This window comes from Psammomys obesus, unplaced genomic scaffold (assembly GCF_907164565.1).
Source record: "Psammomys obesus unplaced genomic scaffold, mPsaObe1.curated_primary_1811, whole genome shotgun sequence".
NCBI classification, from domain to species: domain Eukaryota; kingdom Metazoa; phylum Chordata; class Mammalia; order Rodentia; family Muridae; genus Psammomys; species Psammomys obesus.
Genome location: NW_026594428.1, coordinates 14,302,364 through 14,327,117, shown reverse-complemented (window position 1 = coordinate 14,327,117; position 24,754 = coordinate 14,302,364). Strand labels below are relative to the sequence as shown.

The window sequence follows — 24,754 nt, the reverse complement described above, 5'->3', positions numbered from 1 at the left end:
CTTTTCCACAAGGTTGGGGAAAAGGGCCCACATGCCATAATATCCAAATGCTCCAAGCACCTGCTGTTTGCATGTTTTCCTGTACCCTTAGCTCTAGTTTAAGAAATCTCCTCAATGGGAATCAGTGGATGGACACAAGGAAAACAATCATCTGCAAAGATAAGCATAGCCAACAGGCAAGACTGCATTCCATACATGTAATATTTCATACTTTTCAAAGCACTTCTGTATTCGTGTGTTCATTCTGCACTCCCCCAAAGAAAGCCATATCCCCTCCCTGTCCCCACCACTTCAGAGTGGGAAAGGTCAAGTCAGGGACACCAAGTTCATGTCTTAAGGTCACAGACTTAGTGAGTACAGAAACAGGAGCCAAACCTGGTGCCCTGGCTCCCAGGAGTCTGTGCTGTTCCTAGGCAACTCGATTGTTTGCGTCCACTTGTTCCACTACTCAGAGAAGGGAGAACAATCCACAGGGACAGTAGTCACATCTGCGTCATCAGTGTGGAACCCTTTCTATTTCCCCTCTTCCCTTCCCTCCTTTTCTAGCCTACAAAAGAGGCAAGCGCAGGAAAACTAGAAGCTACGGTCTTCACAGTAAGAAAGAGGACATGTTCTCTTTTCCATTTCCTCTAAATATTACGCTTGCATTTCTTTAGTAAGTCACCAACAGCACTCTCCCATGGAACTGCACAGGCCAGAAGACCCACAGGCCAAATGTGTTCACCCATTCCTCTTGGAGCAGGGACAGTAGGACTCTTGGTTCATGCTCCTTACTCAGGGCAAAGGCTCCATATTTTCCCATCTCTCTCCAATGTCCTCACACGGAGGCCAAACTTTGGTAATTTTGCCAGGAAAACCAACACAATCCTCACTTTCTGGCACTGACACCTAGCCTAAGGTCCAAAACTGAAAAAGGAAAATTCAGAATTGGTTTTAAAGTAATACTATACCCTTAATCAACTAGCATTTTAAAGTGTTTTTAATAAAAGAAACCATGGAGATCAAGACCACGTGGTCTGACAACTAAAATGCAGAATATCAATGTAAAAGTCACAGGCCACGAAACAGCTCCCAGGCGGGAAACCCTCACTCTAGGCCAGGAACAGAGCAGTTCCCAAGAGAAACAGAGGCAACTTTCCACAGGGAAGTGTGGCATCTGCAGAGGCCTTGCACACACATTACACATACATGTGACCAAAGACATAATCAACATACACAAGGATTTCTACACAAAGAAAGGTTTTCATGGCATGACCAGTAACAGAGGCAAAACAGAATCAATGTAGCCATCGAGGAGAGGCTAAAGACACTGCAACATGTCCACGTGACTGAAGGCCAGAGACGCCAGCCCTCAGACTTCAAATGAATGTTTAGATCTAGTAGAGTAAGCTATCATAGAAAGTTGGAAAATGCCTCATTTTTTCCCCTGAAGCATATGTATAGAGAACAGATGAATGTGTACACAGAAAGGACAGATCTGGGGTGAGCGTCCTAACACTCTTATTTTCTGTTTGACGCTTATCTTTTGTTCTTGTCATCCTTCTGGGGACAGGTCTCACTGTGCAGCCCTGGTTCCCTGTGAAGATGGGAAGTGGGAAGCAGGAGTGGGGAGGCAGAGCTCAGACACCCTCCTGCCTGCCGCTGCCTCCCAAGCACTGGCATTCACCCCCCCCCCATGCCACCATGCCCAGTCTTTTCCTTCTTCTATAATTAAGAGGACTTCCGAGAGGGCGATAAAAGAAACACATGTAATTTTAAACAGAGATCTTCAAATACAGACTTTCCTACTACTTCATGGTGATTACTTAAATGTTTTAACTGAGGAAAAAAAGGGATAAACATTTATGCATTAAAGGATGCACACCAGTAAGGTTGAATAGATTCACATTGGATAGCCAGCACTGGGATCAATTTCCAGAAGTTTTTTTTAACACCTCATTTTGATATTCTACACTCTACCCGACAAGCAGATCCAATCCCCACCTCCTTTGGCCATCAGTCTATACCCTATCTCTATCACCGTGCCTAGTGTAGATGTCTCTTATTAGTGGAATCACACAATTATTTTTGTGTTTGGCACATTTCATTTCACATAATATAACACAAACCTATGCACACCATATTTTATAATCACTTTGAAAATACATTTCAAATTTAAGCCACATATTTAAATGATGGTACATATTTTCATAAATGAGTAGCTCCAAACTTAGTCACTCAGGGACTGAAGACATATGTCAATTGTATGAGCAATTACAGTGACTAAAACAGGAACCAGACAGCAGCTGTCCCCAGTGCAGGTGGTCACCAGAGGCACCAAGGAACCTTCCGAGCGGAGAGGATTGTTCTGGATCCTCATGGCTGTGGATGGTGTACAAGCATGCATTTGTCAAACTGTGGAGTTACATGCTTAAGAGCTGTAAATGTCTCGTGTGTGTAAATTACATGTCCCTTTCTAAAAGAGGAGAAACCCCTCTGAAAGAAGGCGGAAAGGAAGAACTCCTGAAAAACAGAGAGGATCCTGCAGTTCAGCAGGAGATGCTTATTGCTGCCTTCACCCTTTCCCTTCACTGTGGAAGCGCCATTTTGCTTAGGAAATCTGCTCAGGACACTGTGGGCTGGCCACCCACACTGTTGCAACACCTACCCAGGCTCACTGGTATTCTAGAGCACGCCACTCCTCCACCTGGGAGCACAAACCAGGTGTGCCTTGTTGCAGGTCGAGCTCCAGGACAGCTGTTCCTGGTGATGCAATGCTGAGGCTGAGGCCATCACAAGAACAAGGTCCCCGAAAGGTCCTAAGGCAAAATGATGGCTGGGAGGTCTGAAGTGAAGGCAACAATACCTTGGCCCTTACCAAGGCTGGCATTGGATGTATCTAAAAGCATGAAGTGGTAATGTTAGCTCTCTCCTATTAATCATGGCAACATGACTCTATTCTGTACATTATATTTAGACCACACCTAGCCATGATGAGTTTCCTGCTAAACTACTTGCATCACTCCTCAGTCAGAATGGGTTTTTGTTTTGTTTTGTTTTGTTTTTGCTATGTAAATTCTCCACCACACTGCAGGACCCAGGGGCTCACAGTCCAAAGCAAACTAGAGAAGATGACAGCCAGGGCCTCGCATGCTTCCCTGGCTCACCGTTCTATTTTAGAAAAGCAGGGCATATAGAGAGCTTCCTGCTACAAAGGAGACACACCATCATTCAAGTTGAAGACCCACAGGCAGTCAGCTTTCCTGCAGAATAGCTCCCATGGCTCCGAGAATCTGAAACCTCAGGACGAAACCACTGTTCTTTGGGTCCCTCACATTCTCAACACTACAATCACAACAATGACTTCTGCCCTCCCATGCTTGCTTCCTTTTGCTTCTAGGGAAAATCTTCTCCCACCAGACCTTCTGTCATCTGCTCATAATTCCAATTTTGTGTCCCAGTTACATTTTTTTTTTTCTAGATACCTTTGGAACCTCCAATCCAGGATTCCCACTCTTCACAACTCCTGATCCCCACACACCTCCTCAGGTCCCCACCCATCTCAGTGTGGGTGTGGTGATAGCCAAGCGCTGTGTGGGTGGAGCCTCACATCTCCTGTGTTGTGTGATAAGGGTGTACACCCTTTGTCAGCCCAGGGGACAGTGAAATCAGCCTATGCGGGTGAGTAGACTACAGATTCTTACTGAACAGGACCCAAGATGTCACAACCAGTGAAAAATATTATTAAAAAAAAAAAACAAAACTCAGAGCTGAGTGTACTGGTACATGCCTGTGCTCAGAGTACTGGGGAGGATGTGGCAGGAAGCATGTGAGTTCCGGGACAGCATGGTAGAAATCCCATCTCCAAAAAAAAAAAAAAATTATCAAAAATTATTAAAAACTTGGGGAGTCCTGTGGAAAAGTGGAAGAGGGGGAGGATAGAAGGACCCAGAGGGGACAAGAACACCACAAGAAAACCAACAGAGTGAACTAACCTACACCTATGGGGGTATATAGAGATGGAAGCACCAACCAAAGAGCATGTATGGACTGAACTTCGGCCCCTACACATATGTAACCAATGAGCAGTTTGATTTTCATGTGGGTGCCTTAGTAAGTGAGCAGGTGCTGTCTGACATGTATTCTGTTACTTACTTTCTATCACTTTGCCTAACCAAGCTGTCTTGCCTGGCTTTGGTGGGTGAGGGTGAGCTCAGTCTTGATGCTACTTGATGTACAGGAGTGGGTTTGTGGTGGGGAGGAGGGCTCCCCTTTTCTGAAGAGAAAGGGAGGGGGCAAAGAGGAAGAGGGTGGGAGAGAGGAGCCAGGAGGAGAGGATGGAGGGGGCTATGATCAGGATATAAAGTGAATATATAAATTGAAAATAAATTTTAAAAAGACCTACAAACCAAGAAAAATCTAATATCCAGTAAGGGCCCTAAGTCCTACATTCCATGAGATGTTTCTTCCAAGAAACAGACCCATCAGCTATCCCCACGGACCCTGTACCAACTCCTGATCGGGATGTACAGGCCATAAGATAACCAAGCCCTCCACGCTGACAAATGGTCAAGTTATTTTTCTTCTCAAGACAAACTTCAAAACCAATTTTGGCATGAAGAAGCAGCCACACCCAGTGAGAAGGCAAAAACCTTGTTACTTGAGCGAGATAACTCTTAAATGCTACCACTGTCCTTTTCAGCTCATCTTCTCTCAAGATATCTCTGTGGAGTTTGGTAGTTGGACTAGAAACAAAATGCTCCCAGAGCCTTGGGAGTAGCAAAAAACAAATCAAACCGAGCCTAGGTTTTTCAAGGCTTGGTCTGACACCTGTGTCTTTACCCTTCCGGTCACATGTCTTTACCTCTGGAATCCAGAGCTGTCCGCTTTGATGACAAGAACACTTAGAAAGAAGAGGCAAGGGGCTGCTGCTTTGTCCTGGTGAGAACAGTATACAAACATCTTGCTGTTTTTTTGCCAACGCCAGATTACTGCTCAGCTGCAATTACCCAGGCTGCCTGCTATGCTGCCCAGTCAGACAGGCACTGCAAAGGAGCTCGCTTCATATGGATTTTCTTTCATTTATTTTATTTTAGGTGTGTGTGTGTGTGTGTGTGTGTGTGTGTGCGCGCATGTGTGTGCATGTGCCTGATGCTCCATCTCGCTGCTCATGTGTATTTTCTTAAACAGGATCCAAGCAAGTTGAGGTAGGGGTTTTTTCAAATATAGCAATACTTTATTATCTTGTAAGACCATGTCCTTGAATACTCAAGGCTAACATCTACAGATGAGAGAAAACATACAATTATGTCTTTCTGGGTCTGGGTCATCTACTTCAGAATGACTGTGAATTTCATAATTTTGGTCTCCATAACAGCTGAATAATATTATATTTTGTAAATGTGCTGTACTTTCACTATCCAGTCATTAGTTGATGGACATGTAGGCTGTTTCTATTTAATAGCTATTGTGATTAGAGGATCAATGAATATAGATAAGCATATCTCTAGAGTAGGATATGGAGCTCTTTGGGTATATGGCCAAGACAAACCTACTTCTAGAGAAATCACCACACTGATTTCCACGCTGCACCGACCCCCAGCAGCAGTGAGTATGTATTCCTCTTTTCCCACACCCATGCCAGCATTTGTGATCACTTGTTTTGGCCGTTCTTGGGCGTTCTGATTGGGATAAGATGAAATCTGAAAGTACTTTCAATCTAATTTCCCTGATGGCTAGAGATGTTGAATTTTTTTTTTTTACATGTTTACCTGCCATTTGTATTTTGTGTTAAGAACTCTCTGTCCCCTCCTGTGCCCCATTTTTAAATTGGGTTCTTTGCTTTCTTGATGCTCAGTTTTAAAAAACTTACTGTATATTTTAGATAGTAACCCTCTGTCAGATGTATAGCTGGTAAAGGTACTTTTCCCATCCTTTATGTTGCCTCATCACTTAAATGATGGTGTCTTTTGATGTACTTTTAGCTCCCTGAGGTTCCATTTATTAATTGTTCTTTTTGTTTGCTTGCTTTTTTAAAGGTTTCTGTTTATTTGTTTGTTTGTTTGTTTGTTTCAAGACAGCGCTTCTTAGTGTAGCAGAGCTCTGGCTGTTCTGGAACTTGCTTCATAGAGCAGGCTGACCTCAAACTCACATATCCACCTGCCTCTGCCCTGCTTCCCAAGTGCTAGGATTAAAGGCAGGTACCGCCTCTACCAGCACCACCACCACCAGACTAATTTTTGTTCTACTGTGCTTTTGGAATCCTTTAGGAATCTTCAGGTATGTGTATTGCATTTAGAATATGCACAAAGTTCAGAAAATAACTAAGCAATCATATGGAGGATTTAAAAAAGGAGAGATATGCCACAGTGGTATAAAGGGCTAAAGGGGATTAATGGTACAGGAAGGGAAGAGTTTAATAGAGAGGCAGATAGAATGGCAAGAGAGATGATGGAATATGGGGAGGAATAGCTAACATTACAGATATTTCAAAAAGTCTACTACTATATAAGTTTTCTAATACATACATACATACACTCAGAGTTTAAATGGAGTTACCCTACATAAAGGGTCAACTCCTTCTCGACATCACAGAATAAGAAATGAAAAGCCTAGTGCTTAGCATGGTTACCTCCTTTGGAGTTGTTGGCCAGTGAGACCCCACAGACTCCCAAACATTACAGTGCCCTTGTTATCCTCCAGAACGTGGAACTATGGCCCAACTGCTGAAGATGCCACACTCTGAGTCACTGAACACAGAGAGGTCAGGCTTTACTCCTACTGGCTGGCTTTCACAGTGCTGGGAGGCCTAGCCACACTCCTTGGGGGAGAAAATGTATTATCCATCTTACCCAGCTGTGAAACCTATGAGTTGCATCAATGACCAACCTGGCAAGACACACCCACTGGTACGACAGTGGCATGAATGTCATAGAGCCAACCACTTTCTGATTGGTTAAATCTGATTGGATTTAAGTCCCACTCTACAAGATAAAACCCACACTTGGCACCATTATCAGGCCAAGAACAGGTGTCTAGATAGGCTGTAGACACTGGGGGAGAATACTTTTACTCTGCTAAATATACATAATGTATTAAACTGATTCCTAATGACTTACCTATAGATTAATGAATCCTTCAATCATCATTGGAGAAACTTTCTTTTGTAGTAAATGGTAATCCACACAAAGACCCAAAACTATTCAAGGTGCATAAAACAAGAAACTGGAATGCTCAGCTCTCAATGTAACATCTATATTACATTCCTTCCAGAGTTCAGGAAGAGGGAGAAAGAGTGTCTCAGAGTCTGAGGCAATGGATGACTGAAAGGAAATTGTTTTCTGGACACAGCAGGGCATTTGCACACATGAAATCAATGTAGTTAAAAGACCATATATGTAAGACCTGGAAAAGCTCAGGCCAGACAAAATTCCAGCATGGAGACAGGAAGCCCAGGAAGTTGACAGATGCCGAGAGAGAATAGATTTCTTTAAGAACGTGACACCATGATAGTTTGACCACTCTCCAGTGTAAGGCCACACATACATAAAAGGTATGAGCAGCACAAACTGCACTTGCTGGGTTCATAAACTTAAAAAAGGGGGGGGGGCAGAAACAAAGTTGCATGGATAGCGATGGAACAATGTATCTAGTTGGTATGAGGGAGATAAATATGATCAAAATACATTGTTTGCTCTGAAAGAACCAAAAATAAAGAAAATAAAATTACTTCACTGACAATGACTTTAGATCTCTCTAGAGATGAAAACAAAATGAACAAAAGAAAACATGTTATTCATTCTTTATTGCCTGTCAGTCTAATGAATTTTGGTTTCCTGAACACAGACCAGACCCAAGTTTTGGAGGTTGGTCTGATGTGTGTTACTGGCCCTCAAGATCTGGTTACACCTATCCTTTTTTGGTAAACCTTCCTAAGTTATTATATCTGATTGGTTGACTAAATAGCCTATACCTAGGCATGGCAGAATAGGGTAGGCATGGATAAGGTTTTCCAGGATTTTGGGTTCAAGAGAGAATCATGGGAGACAGATGGACAGGAAGAGGAGGAAGGAGAACACCACAATAGATTTGCTTGAAGAAGAAATCAAGTGGAACTGGAGAAAGGACTCCAATAATGGCATGGAAAAGCCCAGATGAAGAATACAAGTACCATGGGATTATGGTTGGAAGGTAGACCAGATGAGGAGGATTAAAGGAGGCTGGCATTGGATGGGGGCTGGGAGATAGATGGTGAGGATATTGAGACAGTATAAGTGAAATATCTGCCCGGCCCAAGGTAAACAAGGCAATTATAAATCTAACAGGTGTCTGTGTCTTATCATTTGTGATAGTGGGCTAAATAATACTGCTGTGATAATCATGGGGCAAATAATAAACATTATAGAGCCCAACTTTTTTTCTTTACAACAACACCCAAGGCAGAAAATTAAAAAGAAAAATTGACAAGCTGGCTATTTTAATTGCATTTTGTCACTGTTCTTAAAAAGGTTGGAGACTCAGTGCATAAATGTCAGTTACCAACTGTCTGGTGAAAAACAATGAAAGCAGGTCTATAACTTAAAATAAGAAAGAAAGAAAGAAAGAAAGAAAGAAAGAAAGAAAGAAAGAAAGAAAGAAAGAAAGAAAGAAAGGAAACTCTATCATAGATCCAAGGGCCTCCAAAGCACAGAGTCAATTCCTATTGGTTGGTATGACATTGTGGAGTATTTTGAATGTCATTGTCAAGGGCAATGGGCAACCTTGACTGCCTAGCACAAGACAGACATTCACAGGCTGCCCAATATATTGCAATATATTTTGCAAACTACATTCCATAAGGTGGAGAAATAGACAATATAGACATATGTTGTTCAACTAGACTCGTTTTTATATTTTAAAAAAGAAAATATTTTGCCCTTAAAAGGACAAGCTTCAGTTGTTAAGGAAATTCACTGGTATGGGACACTTGTGTCCAGATAACACTGATGAAAGTAAGCCTTTCTTTAATCTCCAAGGTAACTAGTAGCCACAGTTACTCCCAAGTACACCTGGACATCACAGGCACTTACAAGAACACTTGAGTCTTTTTTTCTTTTTTTAATGCGCTCCTAATGACTTACCTATAGATAAGGTATATCTGGTATAAGGTATAAGGTAAATCATGGTATGTACTGGGAATTTTTCAGGGTTTATTGTCTCCAGCTCACATACGACAGTGAAGGAGTTAAGCATCCACACCCCATCACCACACTGTGTCCACCTCTATCACCCCACTATACCCCCATGACAACATGACCACTGCCATCACTGCACACCAAACAACAGAGAGTGGGAAGAATGAAAACCAAATGACTTACCACTAATACACAGCTGAGTGTGTCCCCATCTCACCAGTGTTCCCATCTTGTAAATGATATTGCACTCTATACCACAACACCACTGTTAAGGACTCTATTTATTACTACAAAGAGGTGTAGATATGATCTGCACATATGAAGGACAGGCTGGGAAAGAAGCGAACCGACAAAGTACCCTTTAAGCTGCTCACCAAAGCACTTGGACCAACCAACCTCAGGATTACACTTTTGTGGCTCCCCAAACAACCTGCTTTTCCAAGTAACCTGGAGAAGCACTTTAATGCTGATGTACTGCTGAGGAGAATTGGAAGCACGGGAGCTCAGTGATGAAGAACACTATGGAGGTCACACTGTCCTTGACTAAATATGGGCTGTAAGAAAAGTGTGACCTCATTTTGTACGTAAGAGTGGCAAACTGAAATAGGCACAGAAGCATGCCAGGCATAGAGCCCGGGGCCTTAGACAGAGTGCAGTATGCAGTTGCCAAACAGAGATGTCCACTGAAACTTTGTTGCAAAATGACAAAACAAGAAACTGTAATGTTTAAACAACAGGGTAACACTCAGCTAAGAGACAAGCTGTAAGTAAAATGAAGTATTACGCTGCCATTTAAAGCTATACTTAACACTGTTAGGGCTTCTGTTTCATTTGTTTTCTTTGTTCCTTTTCTCTCTTTCTTTCTTTCTTTCTTTCTTTCTTTCTTTCTTTCTTTCTTTCTTTCTCTCTCTCTCTCTCTCTCTTTCTTTCTTTCCGTTTTTTTTTTTTTTTTGTTTTGCTTTAGTTTTTTGTGTAGTAGTGGTGGTAGAACCGAGGATTGAACACAGGGCCTTTAAGTGGTCTATACAGTCAGTCAGTCTGCCACTGAGATCCATCCCCAGCCCCATACATACATTTAAATTATTTGGGGAAAAAGCTTCTGTGCCCAACTCATTAAACATTTCTCTTCATAGTGGAATTAAAAGTACCATCCTCCTACCTCCTGCTTCCATACTTTGACAACTAGTATATTTTACATTTTATGAATTGAGACACATTCTCATGATGTGACCCAGCTTTCTGAGTGCGGACTCTAGGCATGCCCTATAGCACCTGGCCATATACTGCTTTTATAATTAGAAAAAAAATTACACTGAAATTTATCTCACCAACACAGAACAGATTGAAAGGGTATGCTGTCTCACCTATTGTCTGCTAGAAACTTAGCTTGGAATTGACACTCGGTTTTTTAAGCACTTTGATGGTGTGCCCAAAAGTTAGCAGATCATGACATCAGGGAAACCCACCCATGAGGTCCCTGCATGGCTCAGCATAGTGACCCTGAATGAAGGAAGAACCCTTTCCAAGCAAGACATCAGGTACACACTAATTCTTACCCTTTCTATACCTATACTTCTTGGTCTAATGGAAAATATTTATGTTGCAAAGAAATGAAGATGTATGTTAGAAAGATAGAACACTGCTGTCATAGTCAGGGTGTTCTTGCTGTAAAGAGACACCATGACTGCAAAAACTCTTATAACGGAAAACACTTAGCTGGGGCAGGCCAAGTTCAGAGTTTTAGTCCACGATAGTCATGGTGAGAAGCATGGTGGCATGCAGACAGACATAGTGCTGGAGATGGAGCTGTGAGTTCTACATCTGGATATAAAGAGAATGCCACCCTGGGCCTGGCTTGAGCATCTGAGACCTCAAAGCCCACCTCCAGTGACATACTTCCTCCAACAATGCCACACCTCTTCCAACAAAACCACACCTCCTAATAGTGCCAGTCCCTGTGAGACTGTGGGGTCATTTTCATTCAAACCACCACACTTTTTTCCTGGCCCTTTCATTCTCCCTTCCTTCATTTATGACACTGATAATTCAACACACCCTTAACTTAACAGAAGCATAATTCTGGGTTTCTTTCTATATTTTGAAGCCCTTTTTAAAGACATGCTGGGCTGTGGGACTGGGAGCGTGGACAAGCAATACAGAACATATCCTGCTCTTCCAGAGGACCAGAGTCCAGGTCCTAGCACCTACCTCAGGCAGCTCATCATGTGAGGATGATGACACTGAACTCTACCAAACTCAGTGGCTCCTTTTGAGCCATTTGAAATATCTGCTTGGCATAGAGCACATACCTCTAGTCTCAGAGCTTAGGAGCCTGAGGCAGGAGGATCCAGAGTTTAAGTATAGCCTGGTCTACACAGCAAACTCCTGTCTTTGGTTGGGGGAAGGATGTCTCTTATCATGTGAGGACTATCTGGCACTAGGTAGATTAAATTTCAAGTTAAGAATAAATTTCATCTTAAGAATACTATAACACTTGTGCACACCTTTAATCCCAGCACTCAGGAAGGCAGAGTGGAAAGGCAAGGTGGAAATCTGTGAGTTTGAGGCCAGCCTGGTCTATACAGAAAACTCTGTCTTGAAAAACCAAAATAAATAAATAAATAAACAAACAAATAAATGCTGTAAACTCTTCACTCAAGTTGCCCTGAACATTTTAAGTGTTATTAAGTACCTTTCGATATAGTTATTTTTTCTACATAACTTGCTATACCATCTGGGTTTTTTTGCGAACCTAACACAATATATAGTCATCTGAGAGGAGGGAACCTCAATTAAGAAAATGCCTCCATAAGATTGGGCTGCAGGAAAGCCTGTAGGGCATTGTCTTAATTACTGATTGATGTGGGAGGACCCAGTGCATTGCAGGTCGGGCCACTCCAGGACAGGTGGCCCTGGATATAAGAGGCCCTCCACGGCCTCTGCATCTGCTCCTGCCTTGTTTGAGTTCCTGTCCTGATTCCTCTCAGTGATGGACTACAACGTGGAAGTGTAAGCCAAATAAACCCTTTCCTCCCTTATTTGCTTTTGGTCATGGTGTTTCATCACAGCAACAGAAACCCTGACACTTGGTGTGCCTGGTTTCAAGAAAATCTGGGACTCTGTACCTGGGACCAAACAGACTTTCAGAGAGCATGAAAGAAACATGCTGTTTAAAATATACCCTGAAGGGAAGGTGTGTGAGGAGGTGCAGCTCAGTGGGTAAAGTTCTTGCCTTGAAAGTCTGGTAGCAGGACCCACCCAAAGGCAGAAAGAAAGAAGTGACTCCACATGGTTGTCCTTTGACCTCCACATATGTGCCATGGTATGCATTCACACACATACATATCTCTCTCTCTCTCTCTCTCTCTCTCTCTCTCACACACACACACACGCACACACACACACAGACTAATAAATACAATTCTAAAATAAAATATACCCCAGCATTTTGCTTCTTTCCTTAGGAGTCTACATTGTTCTTTGGTAAAGTCTGATTTCAATAGCTTCATTAAGAAGTACTGGCTGTTTCTCAAGCTTGGTCTTAGAGCAAAGACTAACTGAACCTTACTAAAATTAAATATTGTGTCCGCTGAATTATCTGAATGATCCATCTCTTTTAACATGAACTTCTGGGTTACAATTTCCCTTTCCTGGGAGCACTCTTACCATTTCCCTTTATCTACTGAGACTTTCAGGTTCAGAATGTGGGAGCTGGCCAGATGGCTGAGCTGCTAACGGTGCTTGCTGCCAAGCCTGACAGCCTGAGTTCCATCCCTGGGGCCCACATGAGGAAGGAGGGAGCACATCTTCCCCAAGGTGCCCTCTGATTTTCACAGGGCTCCTTGCCTGTGTGTATGTCTCACTAAATAAATGAAATTCTAAAGGTTCAAAATACAGCAGCTAAGATTAAATTTTGGCCTAGGATAAGATCTGGAAAGCTAGAACTTATTTCTAAACGTCTAAAAAAACTGGGAAAAGAAAAGATCACTGTGAAAACTTGATGGGAGGAGCCTGACCATCAGAACCTGCAAGGGCCAAGGTGGCTGTAGACCTGAATTTCAGGTCTGCCATATACTAGCTATGTTTCTTTGGGCATGAGATTCACCATGTCTAGGCCTGTCGTTCACCCCTCAAGTAGACATGCATAAATATAACATGATTTTTTAAATCATGTACTTGATTGGAAGTGATTCATGCCTTAGACTATCAACCAGTAATAATGGGGATAAAAGGACAAATACACACACACACACATAATCATTTTAAATATTATTTTAAAATATCACACAGAAATTGGTGTGAGAGAGATTTTAAATTATAATATACATAATATAAATATGTATAGTATATATATATATGTATACATATACATATCAAAAATAGTTTCTGTGAAAATAGATATATTCTCATTCTTTGCTATAATGCTTATGTATTGTATTTTTAAAATGATCATTTTGGTCTATATAATTTTCTTGTTAAGTACAGAACTCAACCCTATCCCAACTTCTCAAGACTATCAACATTTTTTAACTATGATAATAGATTGGTTTGTGGGTTTTATTTGTTTTTGAGACAGAGTCACACTGTGTTGACCAGGCTGGCCTTGAACTCACAGAGATCCACCTGCCTTTGACTCCTCAGTGCTAGCATTAAAGGCCCGGCTGAAAACAGCTTTTGTAATTGCTGGGACACTCTGCTGTATTACCTCCCCAACTGTAAAGCTATAAAATGGTAGAGAATTCCATGATGTCCATGCAGAGAATCAGGGAGGTAGAACGGACTTACAGGTCTCTCAATGGGCACCCTTCAAAACACATGCTCTGCGCCCCTTGCTGTGCGATTGCCTGTGTGATCACCTTTGTGGCCAAACCTTTCAGCGGAATATAAATTTCCACTCTGAAAGTTCTGTCACAGTCCCTAAAGAAATCACTGATTAATGTTTATAATCATAAAAAAATAAACCTACCCAAGAAACATTTTAAATGACTTTCCTAGTCTTTTGTTCTTGACAAGTCAGAGGCTTAAAAGCTGATGAGATGTTTTGATAATCTTGCATTTCTTAATCATCTCCAAGGCATGTGAAGCAGAAACTTCGGTTTCCTTTCGCTCCTCTATGGCCTCTTCACCTTCGCACATGAATCATCATTTCCTACACAGATGTGGTACACCTGCCTACCCAGCTACTGTCTGGACCTCCTCACTCTTGCCTCCACCCCCAAACACACAGACCCCATAATGAACAAAAGAATATTTATCCTACTGCTCCGAAGAGAATGGGGTGAGTCCATTTGCAAAAGTGGGTCTATCTTGGACTTCTGAAAAGATGCAGCTCCCATCCCCAAGTCCTCTCTTGGGCCTTAGGATGCAACCTCAACTGCCTGGGAGCCCTGCAAAAACCAGTTCCCACAGGCAAAGTGGGTACCAGTGCCTCACGGCCACTGGAGAGGCTGCGGCACCACATCAGCAATGACGCCACATGGAGATAACATGAAAAAGAAACAAGGACGAGAAGGCAGCACCAGAAAAGCACTCCTGTTCTTTACCGGTCCAAGGGAGTGGGAGAAAAAGAAAGGCTGGAAGGAAGGAAAAAGAAAGGAAGCAGAAACCCCGAAGTAGAGACAGGCAGTGGTTCTCTGAGCAAGGCACCTTCAGGGCACCCCTAAACCTTGCCTAGGCTACAAGCAGAGATGTAAAAATTGGAAGTACATGGGAAATCAACTTGGAGACGTTGTAAAGCAAATTCTCCCACCATCACTATCACCACCGACCGTATTCAAGTAAAAAGCCAGCACTCAATGCTAATAGAAACTACATGGAGTTCTGGGCCCCGGGTTTACATAATCACAAATTACATAATACTCATCCCGAGCACGAAACCCCCTTCTATAGGTGAAGTTCCCCCATCATCCCGTCGCTTGCCATATTCCAGAGAAAGCTGGAAAAGTCTCCAATATTTGCGGAGGTAGGGAATGGGGTGCTGCAAAAGTCGCCCTTCAACAAGCTGCAAAGCCATGTCAAATGTTCCAGGTTAAAGGGGGGCTCGGAGCAGGTGACTCCCGTCCTCTCACCCCCCGGCTCCGGGCGTTCAAGGCCGAGGCTGGGTGAGTAGGGCGCACCGGGCGCGGCCGGGCTTACCTGCTCCCCGAAGTCGATGGCTATGTTGGTGATGCCGAGGGGCACCAGGAACCGGATCAGGGGCCAGTAGTGCGTGAGCGCCGGGAATTTCACCATAGTCCCCGCCGTGGGCTGACCCCACACTCATCTGCCGCCGCGAGGGCACTGTGCTGGGAGGCGCGCGGAGCGCGGAGGGCGCGGGGACCGAGGCCGTGGCCGGCGGGGCCTGGGGCGGCGGCTGCTCGCGGCGGCGGCGGTGGCGCCCTCTCCAAGCGCGGCTGCTCTAGCAGGAGAGCTGCAAGCTCAAGTCCATCCCCGCTGCCCTCCCACACAACAAAGATCTGCCGGGGAGAAAGAGAGGAGGGACAGGGACGGCGGCGGCGGCGGCGGCGGCGGCGGCGGCGGCGGCAGCAGAAGCTTCTGCTGACAGCGGCTCCATTATAAGCGCTCTGGGCCCGGAAATAAATAAATAACCGCGCGCACGAGGCGCCTCCGCCGCTGCCGCCGCCGCCGCCGCCGCGCGGAGGAAATCAGGGGCGGGCGGAGGCGCGACACTGCTGGCGACCCGGGAGGGGGCCGGCCCGGCGCCGCCTCCCCGCTCCGCCGCGCCCGGCCCGGCCGCCGGGGGCGCTGCGCTAGCGCGAGCCGCTCGGGCCCGCGTCCGCGCCCGCGTGGGACCCGGCGCTGCCCTAGCCAGGCGCGCGGACCCGGAGGTGGCCAGGAACTCTCGGCTGCACGGGTTGGATGACCCGGCCCTTACGGCCCCACGCGGCCCCCGCAGCGCCCGGGAAGGCTGTCTCCAGAGTTGGCAACCGGGCGCAGAGCTCCGGGGACAGCCAGGCTGGGCAGGCCCCGGCGTCTGGGTGGCCTCGAGGCGGGCGAGGAGGTTGCAGGGAGCGGGTTTAGACTGATGGGGATGCTGACGCCTCAGACAGAAGGAAGGTTTCCCAGAACGAAAGTCTCCCTAGGGGTTTACAGGGATGACGGAGATCTGCCGCCCCTGGGGGTCAAATACACGGGTGGCAGGGACTGACTGGCTGCGCAGTAGATCCAGGGCTAGGGTTCTGGGATGCTCCGTACCGGCCTCCAGCTTTTGCTAGGAATATGCAACTATTTATTCACTTTAAAGCCAACCGGTAAATTAGGAAAAAAAAAAAAAAAAATGAGAAAGGAAAAGAAAGAAGGAAAAAGAAAGAATGAATGAAAATCGGTTCAGCCATGTATGATACGCCCTCTGCGATTTCCAAAGAAATTAGTTGCTGTGCTGAGACTCGTCCCTAAAACTGAACAGTTTGACAAAGCCAGCATCAACCGCAGTACAATGTATGAAAAAAGGGTCCACAGCAGGGCGGGGCTGGCCTTCATGCGACAAGTACGGCCACGGAAAACCCAGCTTACAGCAGGGCCTGTGCTTGCTTTGGTACTCTGCGCTTGTCTCCTGTAATTTTTTTCATTAATATTTTTTAATCTTATTATTTTATGTGTGTGGGCGTTTTTGCTTGCCTGTGTGTCTGTACACCATATGGGTGCCTAGTGCACACAGAGGCCGGATCTCCTAGATTACAGAACGTTGTGAGCTGCCATTTGGGTGGTAGGAATGGAACCAGGGTCCTCTGCAAGAGCAGCCAGTATTCTTAAGAGCTGAGCCGCCTCTTTGATCAGGCTCTGGTGTTGCCCTCCGGAAATTATTAATTTTCTGAACAAGGGGTCTTGGGTTTTCATTCTGTCGCAGTTAAACTAGGTGGATTGTTTTACTAGTATCTTCATATGCATCTTTTTAAATAAGCATAATGAATTAAAGCATTATCTAAAATAATCATGTATTTTGTGCTTGGGAATGAACCCATTCCCTTTTATTGTCTTTGTAAGACTCATGTTAATACTGCATTTGAATGTGATCAGAGGCAGGAGGATTACTGTAAGTTCCAGGCCAGTCTGGGCTGCATAATGAGTTCAAGCCTGCTAGGACTATATGTAGAGACCTTGCCTCTGAAAAATGAATAAATGAATGAATGAGCGAGCGAGCGAGCGAGCGAGCTTGGGACCTTAACTTTCTGGTGCAGGTTTTTCCAATTGTATTGGAAGTATTAAATATTTCCATATTTGATGTCTTTCCTCCCCTTCAGTTCTATACACTCTGAACGTGGTCTCCCAAAACCAGGAAACCAATTTACCCACAGTTCCATGCTACCCCAAATTATATCATCTATAATTAAAACAAAATTCTGGTAATTGTTCATTGCATTTGATATGTCAAACGGCTACCTTTAGAAGAGATTTTCCAGCAAAACAGGAAGCTCTTATGTACAGGGCTCTCTTCGGGAGCAATTCCTGAAAGGCGTGTTTCTGTGTAGTCAGTTATTAAATTAACCATACCAAAAAGGAACAGTTATTTAAAGGGATTCACTAAGAAAGACTTCTGTTCTAAAGCAAATATGATCTGCTGGTTTACCCATTCTGTTAGTCTAGCTTTTCCTAAGCTCGTTTCAATTGAAGTGATCTAATTGTGCTGACCTTTGTCTGGGATGTGAATTGATGAGGTCTTCAGTCAATGCTCCTGGAAGCCAGTTTGCTCTCACTGGTCTTTGGACGAAGGCTGCCACATTTCAGCTGAGCAGCAGCGAATGCAAACTTTTGGTCTGAAGGGCATGATGAGAAAAATCAGGCAAAGGCCATTATCCCTGTGTATTTTTAATGAGTGAGTTAGTGTCATCTTTGATTAAGAAAAGAACCCCTTTTTAGACTTTAAGTGGGTAGGAATTCCAATTAACACCAGAGCAACTTGAAAAGGGAATAGAACATTTAATCATCCTTTTCCACTAAAGAATTTCAATCAGGGCTTTAAAAAGATGGCTTAGTAGTTAGGAATGCTTACCCTCTGGAAGAGGACTCCAGTTTGGTTCCCAGTAACCAAGTGTAGTGGCTTGCCACTGCCTGCAACTTTAATTCCCCGGGATCCAGTGACCTCTTCTGGTACAACAAACACCTATAGTCATGTGCACAGCGCCCCTTCTCCCCCACTCATGTGACCACCCCCCATACTTAAAAAGAAAATAAGTGTTTAAAAAATAGAACCATAATCAGATAATAAACTTAAAATGATGCCTTGCTCCTCCACTCTTGTAAACTTGGTTGTCATATCAACAATAGCCCCAAATGTAAGTGATGCGGATAACTAAGAAGTTTTCTAAAGTATAAAGAAACTGAAATATCCCAGCATTACATCAGTTACACTTAGAATATAATATCATTGGAAAGGTGCAGCTTTATTTTTTACTTATAAAGCCTTAGATTTGATTGCTTTTAACCCACTATTGTTACTAGGTTTACAGACACAACACTGATCATATAACAGATAGAAAAAAAAAAGTCCTAAAAGAAAATAAGATTAATTATTAACAGTAGCTGCATTTGCATGATACGCAAATATGAGCACAAATTATTTTTAATTTTACATTTCTTTGTGTTCAGCAAAATGAGCTTGTATAAATCTATAAAGAGATAATGTCTTTAATAGATATGGAGGTTCAAGTGTGACTGTCCCTGTAAGAGCAGGTATTTGAACTCTTGGTCCCAGGTTGGTGGTACTGTTTGGTCTTTTCCTCCACTTCCTGTTACTTCTCTGTCTCATGCTTGTCATTGACAATCAGGTTTCTTGCTTCTTGCACAGCCGCTATGACTGCCTGCTGCCATGCCTTGCCACCATGATGGACTCCTACCCTCTGAAGCTGTAAGCCAAATAAACCCTTCCTATATAAGCTACCTACATCATGGCATTTTATAACAACAACAGAAAAGTAGCTAATACAAAAAAGCAAGACAGCATTGCTTTCAGAGTAAGGAGAAAGTTCTTGTTCAGAAAAATAGTTTCATAAATGGCTAGCAATATTATTTTATTGCATAAAGTTATTGCTAAGCCATCACCCCTTTTTAAATTCATAGTCTTACTATGTAGTTTTGACTGGTCTCATACACATGGTCCTCTTGTCTCCCAAGTACTGTGATTACCATCATGGCCATCTATCTGCAGTACCAATTTTTATAAAAAATTAGTGCAAAAGAATGAAAGTCACATACATGTCTGACTTACCTCTTTTTCTGAATTAATATTACATTTGTATGTTCAAATTGTCCCCCCAAGCATTTGCTGCGAACCACAGACTGAAATGACATGTTTAAGATTATCCAGTTCTAGGGCTATGTGAGGATGTCCTTTACTTAAGGGGTCCAGTTACATCAGACTGGGATGACAGCAATGAAGACAGCTTGGCAGCAGATGCCACGCAGACTTGTGTATGCTTGACTTGATGGAGTTACCTACATCTGTCACCGCAATTATACTGTAGCCCGTGTTTAGCATAACCAAATTAGCAGTTTGCTCTGATGGAAGACTTAGTCCCAGAGATTGATGCCTGGTATTCAAATGAGTCACATGCCCCCTAAAATAGAGTAGATCAGATATACATTCAAGTCTTGGAGCACTGCAGCTGGGCTTGGTGCCAGTTTGCTCCTTAGTTGATTTCATATTGGAGAAGAGGCAATTTTTGAAGATGTTTGTGTTCATATAAGCATCAGCCTACTGATGAAGGTTACTGCCCAGGTCTTAGTGTCCAGAGATAGAAGAGAGAATGTTTGCTTCTTCCCACCTGGAAATTTTGTTCATGCCATCGTTGTGTTGTTGCAGCCCAGTGCCTGATAATTAACCTGAGGGAATGATCAAATTTAGGTTTTGTGCTCCCACCATGTGGCGGTAGTTGGAGGCAGGAGGTGAGTGACAAATTATCCCCAATTGAAATTTGCAGTAGATAAGCCAGAAGTAGCCAAATTAAGCCTGATGAGTTACAGTTCCCACTTTTAATGAGTTCTTTAATAATATATTTAAGGGACCACACAGATGCTTCAAACTCTTGTACTATTAAAAGGAATGGGGACGATTTCTACCCACAAATATGAAGTGATCTGAAGAATAATTTGTTAACTGAAAAAGCAAGGTGCCAAAGCATAAAATGGCAGGCTATTTGAATGCTTAAAAAGAGAAAACGAACTATAACTATGGAAGTAATTTTTATGCATGTGAGGCTGCTTTTATTTGCAAATTGATGCTGGCAGAAGAAGCCCAAGATTAATTAAATGTGTGTGAGGGAAGAAAGAGACCAGGGTGTAACAAATGAAGAAAAGGCTTCTCTAAATACACCTTATTTGGAAACCTTCCAGGCTTACACATTAAAAAACCAGAAACAAAAGAAAAAAAAAATATGGATACAAGGCAAAGTCATGCAAGTTTTTCTCCTTCTCCTTCTCCTTCTCCTTCTCCTTCTCCTTCTCCTTCTCCTTCTCCTTCTCCTTCTTCTTCTTCTTCTTCTTCTTCTTATTATTATTATTATTATTATTATTATTATTTTTCCATGGAAAAGGATTTTTGGTAACTTCAATCAAAGCTCAGTTATGCCTTTTGTGGCTTTTTAGATTTTTATTTCTCTATAATTGCTAAACTGTAAAATATTTGGAGAGATTCTTGCTAGGATAATTATGTAATCTGTTGGCCTTGTATGTTGGTAACTATTAACTCACTCCTGCCTTTAAAAGATGGTCTGAAGACAAAAGTCAGTTTAGGGTAGATTCTACTGTTGCTGTTCAAAAAAAGTCACCACAAACGACAATGGCTGAGAATTTTGGAAGTGAGGTACATGCTGATCAGTCGCTGAGTGGCTCTTCTGGAGAAATGTAATTTTTTCTGGTTGCATAGACTCCTCAGCTCTGGTAATTCTTTATGAACAGAATGGGACAGAGGTGTGTCACTGAGATCAATGTGCAACTGCTTTTTATTCTTCCATTTCCTCTCTTATTCACCTTCTGCTTGCTGAGTTTCACCCTGACCACATAATATGAAATGCCCAAGATTTAAAACGTGTAATAACATTTACATTTGTATTTTTGCTGTCTATCCCGGGTTTACTGTTTTATTTTAAGCTCTTTGATGGTAGCATGGCTTTTACAAAGATTTCTTGGGTAACTCACTTATATCTTTTGTTTTCTGTGTTGTATTTGATTAAAAAAAAGTTGCATTATCCCCCGTTTCTAGTGCATAATTTTGCACAAAATATTACATTCCCTGATGTGGGACTGATTTGCAATAATTCTTTAACTATATCCTACTTCTTTTCTATGCCCTAAGATAATAATAGAAATGAAAACACCTATGTTTGAATTGAAACTTTCTTTAATTTTTCATGCTTAATCTCCGGTGTAATAAAGTGTTATCTTTTCATGGATAGTGCTAATCAGGCTTCTGTAGTCTTATGATAACACGTAGAAGGACTCTTCTGTTTTCAAGACTTCTTAAGAAAAAAGAAGACAAACAAGAAAGGACAAACTTTGGCTTGGCACCATATTTCAACCTGATCTGCTTCCCTCTTTAGAGCTACCAATTTCTTGAGAATAGTGTCAGTTCACTGGATCAACAAGACGATGTTGATGCGATGTCACTCACACATCACACAGCTCAACCCTATATTCCTAAACTCCACCAAGGAATTTTCTACACTTGAAATTATTCCTGATTTCAATGTGTTATCTCCCACTAATTGCATGACTTTATTTGTGACTAAATAAATAGCCAAGGTACTAACGAAATCGCTCTTTGTAGATCAGTTAACTGTGGTATAATTCATTTAGCAGCATCTTTTGTATACCTACTGTACAATATGCCTAGTAAGGCATATTATAAGATGCTGGGTATATTATGGTACTGGACAAAACACTTATTTTCAAGTGGGAAAATGAATTATATCTCTCTGATTACTTCTATTCAATACTCAGTAATAGTGCTAGTCATTACAATTGGACATGTGAAAGAATTAAAAGGTACACATATATAGAGAAAAACACCTAATTCCTGAACCGGGCAGAAACTTATAATGCCAGAATTTAGGAGACCAGGGTAGGAGGCTGCACAGCCAGAGCTTGCTGTAAAACAAGCACCTAATTCTTTATTTGCAGATGATGTGATAATTTTCACAGAAAGCCCCAAAACTTCTAAAAGGAAGCTGTTGGACTCATATCTGCACTTTTCAAAATCATAGAATACAGCATCATAATATCAGTTCTCAAAATAATTCTACAGAAACAGGACTATCACTTTGTATGTGTAGGTTGAGGCATACAAAATACAAATGAGGAACAAAATACAAATAATCTAAAATGTTATAACTGATGTGTAGCAAAGTGGTACCCCAACCCTGATATTCACCACTCAAAAAACAAAACAAAACAAACAAACAAAAAACCCAGAGCAATTGTTTTGCCAGGTTCCTTAAACTTCATATACTTGAAATGCAGCATTTCAGTCCTACTGTGACTCAGACTCTAGAGAGGCTTCATTTTGAGGAAGTTCATTTTTACAAGAAGACCAGGAGATCCTGAGAAAGGACCTTCAAGAAACTATGACTGCATGAACTGTATAGTTCTGTGTGCATAAGGAGTCCTCTATCTACAGAGGAAACACCTTAAGCCTCTCAGTGAATGCCTGCAACCTCCTACAGCACCAATCTTTATATGTACTGGTTCTTCCTTCATATACACACATACCTGTGATAACATTTAATTGTAGAATAACAACAGGAAAAAATTAATGATAACAAAGTAAACATAATTATAAGAATATACTGTGATAAAAGAAATGGATGTTTCTCTCTAAATATTTTTTTCTTTTTTGTGAGGTAAAATTTTACAGTGTAGCCCAGGGTAGCCTGAAGCTTACTATGTAGCACAGGTTGGCCTTGTTTTGAGATGGTAATCTTATAATTAACTCCAGCTGGTCCCAAACTTAAGCTCCTCCTGCTTCTACCTCCTGAGTGCTGCTGGGATTACAAGCACCTGATGCTGCACTCAAGTCTGGAATAGTTAAATGAGCAGCAGATGTAGTGAGATTCTGGAAGAGACTAGAGGGGCTGAATGTCTGCAGTTGAGAGGCGAAGAGGTGGCATTAAAGGCTGAGCCCCTTGTGAAGCCCACAGCAGAGCTTAAGAGTCAACTCTGTGGAGAACGTCCTGCAGTCCTCAGCCCTGCAGCCCCGCAGCCCCGCAGCCCTGCAGCTCTGCAGGCACAGGGTGGGGGAGAGAGCAAGCAGAGCATGGAGTGTGAGTCCTGAGCTCAGAAAGCACTAGAGAGTGCACATGGTTAGCAAGCAAAGACTCACAGGGGCTAGGGAGAGATGTGAGGGCAAAAGTCCTCGCTGCCTATTTTACTGTTATCATTGACATAACTCATGGATTATTTTCCCCAGGAAAAGTTCTGTTCACACTGCAGGCATGAGTACATGCAATCCTTGAAAGCCCCCATGGTGGGGGTCATTCATAGCGTCCATTCCCCAGATCAGGGAACTGAGGAATGCAGAGCTTATAGGTGACTCCCATACCTTAGTGCTTGACTGGAACTACTTTATCAAGGTAGCTTATGCTTTGTGTTTGTGAAAGGGTCAGACTAACTTTGCAACCTATATGTCTTCTAAAGCCTATAGTTTTGAGTTTTAGGTCCAGGTTAAACTAAAGCCTCTTAGTACCTTTCCAGAGAACGGAGGAATGTGACCCTATCTGTGAGGACACACACACACACATATATATATACATATATCTATGTGTATATATATGTATATATATAGCGAGCACACAATGACCTTCACTCAGCAAAAAGAACGACCAGACTCTTGTCTTCGAGATAGTGTTTCTTAGCAACCAACCCAGAAGGCCCATCTGAGTATCTCCTGACCTCCAGCCAAAAGCCCGCAGCCCTGATCTTCAAGGATGAGCAAACCACCACCACCTTTAATTGCAGCTGCATCCACACTTGGCAGGACTGGCCAAGCTTGAGCACCTAAGACTAACCAATTATCTTACTTTATAGCTTCCTCATCCAATCCTAAATTGCCAAGACTGCAACTTCAAAATTCCCACGCTTTGTCTTTTAAAAACCCAAGGCCTTTGTCTCCTGGTGCCACTCTTTGCTGACCGGCAGGGGTGACCCCATTGTGCAATGGTTAAAAATAAACCTCTTGCGATTTTGCAACAATGAGATCTGGTCTCCTGAGTTCTCTTCATCGCTTCTGAAAATTGGGCTCATGCTGGGCCTAACATTTGCTTGTTTGAGGAAGAGGTAATAGAAGTCAGACTGTGCCAGCGCTGCAGGCATCAAGGCCACCAGCTGGAACAGCCATGGGACAGCTTTCACAGTGATTGCACAGCCGCCGTCTCGCCAGTGCTACATTTTTGGTGATGGAATCTTTAGGTTGGTTTTGGGGTTTGCTTTTTATCCTTGTTAGCTTTAGCTGTAAGAATCTCCATTTAACAATTATCTTTTTCAGGTTAGTCTGTGGGAACAACCTGTGGGGGGCTGTGTTGATTGCCTTTACTGATGTGCCCAGTCCCCAGTGGCTGGCCCTGTTTCCTGGGCAGGTGGTCCTGAGCTGTGTAAGTGCACTAGCTATACTGAAC

The 24,754-nt window shown here is 42.9% G+C and overlaps 1 protein-coding gene across 1 annotated transcript in view; it reads right to left on the bottom strand.

Annotated features, from left to right (window-relative positions):
* Window positions 1-15,762, bottom strand: part of Ankh (ANKH inorganic pyrophosphate transport regulator) — a 138,715-nt gene extending 122,953 nt beyond the window's left edge. Inside the window, exon 1 of the mRNA XM_055618989.1 lies at window positions 15,288-15,762. Coding sequence (XP_055474964.1) covers window positions 15,288-15,383 — 96 coding nt within the window. The 5' untranslated portion in view covers window positions 15,384-15,762. The remainder of the gene's footprint in view (window positions 1-15,287) is intronic.
* Window positions 15,763-24,754: the final 8,992 nt, after the last annotated feature.